Genomic DNA, 2600 nt, shown 5'->3' with positions numbered 1-2600 from the left:
AGACAGAGACAGAGAGAGCTACCTGAACTTCAGGAAGAAGTGCCCGTGTTTAGAGCCGAAGTAGTCTGGAACCGCAGGCTATCTAGGAGAGGAAGACGGAAGGAATCGTTGATTACTGCCAGGCCGCCTTCTGAGCGCTGGTTTGAAAGATAACACAAATGCAACCCCTCCACACAGAAACTCCAAGTTGACCTGTAGGAAAGCCAACCAGAGAAGAAATCTGAGTACTGTAGCAGACAAACCTGGAGAAATGGGCAGAGGAACAGGGAAGGACAGAAAAAGCCACTAACGGCGACTGACTCTCCTCCCCCCCCCCCCAGGCCGTTTTTCATGTCCCAGAAAAATTCAAGTTTCTTTTTTCTTCTTTTTTAAAGCTTGTAAATAGATTCTTTCAAGCCTCTAGTGAGGTTCGCAAGCTGGTGGCAATAAGCTAAAGAATTCAAACGAAAGCTGAGGTTGGAGAGGCTCTCTTCACACTTCTAAATGCACTTATGGACCCCCCGACTCAGCCAGGCTAGATCAAGGTCTCGGTTTACCAAAACAAAAACATCAAAAGGCGGCCCCCCAATTGGGAAGCGCCGCTCCCTCGGCGCCCCTTCCTCCCGAAAGGCCGCAGAGGCTGCTTTTCGACCGAGTCCCATTTGCATCCCCCCCTCCACCCCATCCCCCTGCTTTCCCCTCTCGGCCACTGCTCGCGCCCGTCTCTGTTCTCACACTCTCCTCCCCATTCGAGCTTGTCCACACCACACCTGGCGCATCACCGCCTAGCCATTAGCTTCGGGCCTCCTTTCATCTTCGGCGTGGCAGACGTCTCTATTTATCCACTTGCAATCAATGAGTGGCGTCACCAGCGGTCCCGTAATGACGCCGGCACCATTAAGGATGACAGGCTAGAAAGAAGAAGGCAATGGTGATCCCTCCCAGAGCCAGCGCAGCCCAGCGGAGCGCGAGCATCGCAAGGTGACCCTGTCTCCCTGCTGCTCTGTGCGCTCCGCTCCAATCCGCTCTTCTCCGTTCTTCTCCGGCAGCGCGGCCCAGCCCCACCGCCCTCCCTCTTTCCATCTCGGCCTTTCTCTTCCTCAAACTCGGAGGCCAAGGGCTGCGGGCAACTCGAGCCTGGGAAGCTGCCAGGTGGGAGCTCGCTAGAGGGTAGGAGCCCCCGCCTCTTTCTTTCTGGAAAGCACCCCGGGATGGAGAGCAGGAAGGACATGGTGATGTTTCTGGAGGGAGGGCAGCTTGGCACGCTCGTTGGCAAGAGGGGAGCTAATTTGTCAGAAGCAGTGGGAAGCCCTGGCCCCGAACCCCCAGAAAACATGATCCACCGGAATTGCCTGAGCCCCCGCTCTGGCCCCGTGGCGTCCCGGGAGAGAGGAGGAGGCGGCAAGGAGGATGAAGTGGAAAGACTGCCACGGACAGCGACGGGGGCGGGGACGGAGAGCCGCCCAGCAGGGCAGGCTGGGGTGGCCCAACCGCCCTCCTCGGAGTCCCCCTCGGCCAAAGGGCAGCAGAGCAGCTCGGACACCGAGTCGGATTTCTATGAAGAAATCGAGGTGAGCTGCACCCCGGACTGCGCCGCGGGGAGCGCCGAGTACCAGCACAGGAAAGGTACACACCAAGCTTTGCCCCAGCCTGCTCTCCCTCCTTAGCCTGCCTCCCTAACTCCCCGTCCCAGAGCCCCGCTGGCCCTACTTCCCTCTTTCTCCTCCGCTGCCCTCCTGAGCAGCTTCCCTCGCCTATGGTTCAGAAGTGTCCTGAAAAGATGGAGGGATTGAGGGAGGGAGAGGGGGTTTCTCTGACCTAATTCCAGGTGAAGCCACAGAAGCTGTGGGGAGGTCCTGGCTGGTTACCTGTCCCCCCCCCCCCCCAGCCCGAACCTTCCTCCTAGCCCTACAGCTGGGGAGAGGGTCCTCATTTGCCTAGTTCCGCGCCCCTCTCAGGGATTAGGCTCTGAGTCAACCTCCGCGTGGGCTATTGATTCACAGGGGAGAAAGTTCCAGGCCTTGGGCTGGGAAACGGGAAGTGTTAGACCTAGCGCGGGACAGCCGCATTGAAGCCTCCGGGAGATAGTCTAGGAGACGGTCACTCTCTTCAGTAGCCTAGTGCTCTGTGGAAATGTTGGAGCACACCAAGATCCCGGCTTCTAAGGCCTCAAACGCTTGGCGTGGCGGCTGGGCCGAGAGCTTTGTAGTTGGCAGGCACGCTAAGTGTGGGCCGACTGTGTACGCCAGGATGGGACGAGCGCAAAAACGTTTCCGAAAGAATGGTTCAAACGCAGCCAACTGTAGGCCGCCCGAGGAGCCGCCGCCCGGCCTTTTTGCACCTCGACTAGAGGGCCGAATTACCTTGGCATTTCCAGGGCTCGGTGGCGCCAGCTCGGAAATGGTCCCAATGAGCTAATTGCCTTTGGTCTCGGACACAAAGAAGACCAGTTACATTTGAAAAGCCTAGGCCGGGAGCAGGCCTTCCCACTCTCTCTCTCTCCCCCCACCCCCACCCCGCCTTCCTCCTGCTCTACTGCCCCCTCCTTTTACACCACCCCCATTCAAGGCCCCATCCCCAGCCCTTCACTTCTCAATCTCTCTTCCAATCCCAACCCAAAG

At 58.4% G+C, this 2600-nt stretch overlaps 1 protein-coding gene across 1 annotated transcript; it reads left to right on the top strand.

Annotated features, from left to right (window-relative positions):
• Nucleotides 1-1190: 1190 nt before the first annotated feature.
• On the top strand, nt 1191-1605 carry LOC123256072 (homeobox even-skipped homolog protein 1-like; the record flags this gene model as incomplete). Its single annotated transcript, XM_044684762.1, has 1 exon — nt 1191-1605. A coding segment is annotated over exon 1 (415 nt), but the record flags the coding sequence as incomplete, so codon positions are not given.
• Between the last annotated feature and the right edge of the window lie 995 nt (nt 1606-2600).

This window comes from Gracilinanus agilis, unplaced genomic scaffold (assembly GCF_016433145.1).
Source record: "Gracilinanus agilis isolate LMUSP501 unplaced genomic scaffold, AgileGrace unplaced_scaffold55843, whole genome shotgun sequence".
Taxonomy (NCBI): domain Eukaryota; kingdom Metazoa; phylum Chordata; class Mammalia; order Didelphimorphia; family Didelphidae; genus Gracilinanus; species Gracilinanus agilis.
Note: the sequence above shows the minus strand (reverse complement) of the source record. Positions and strands in the feature narration are given on the sequence as shown.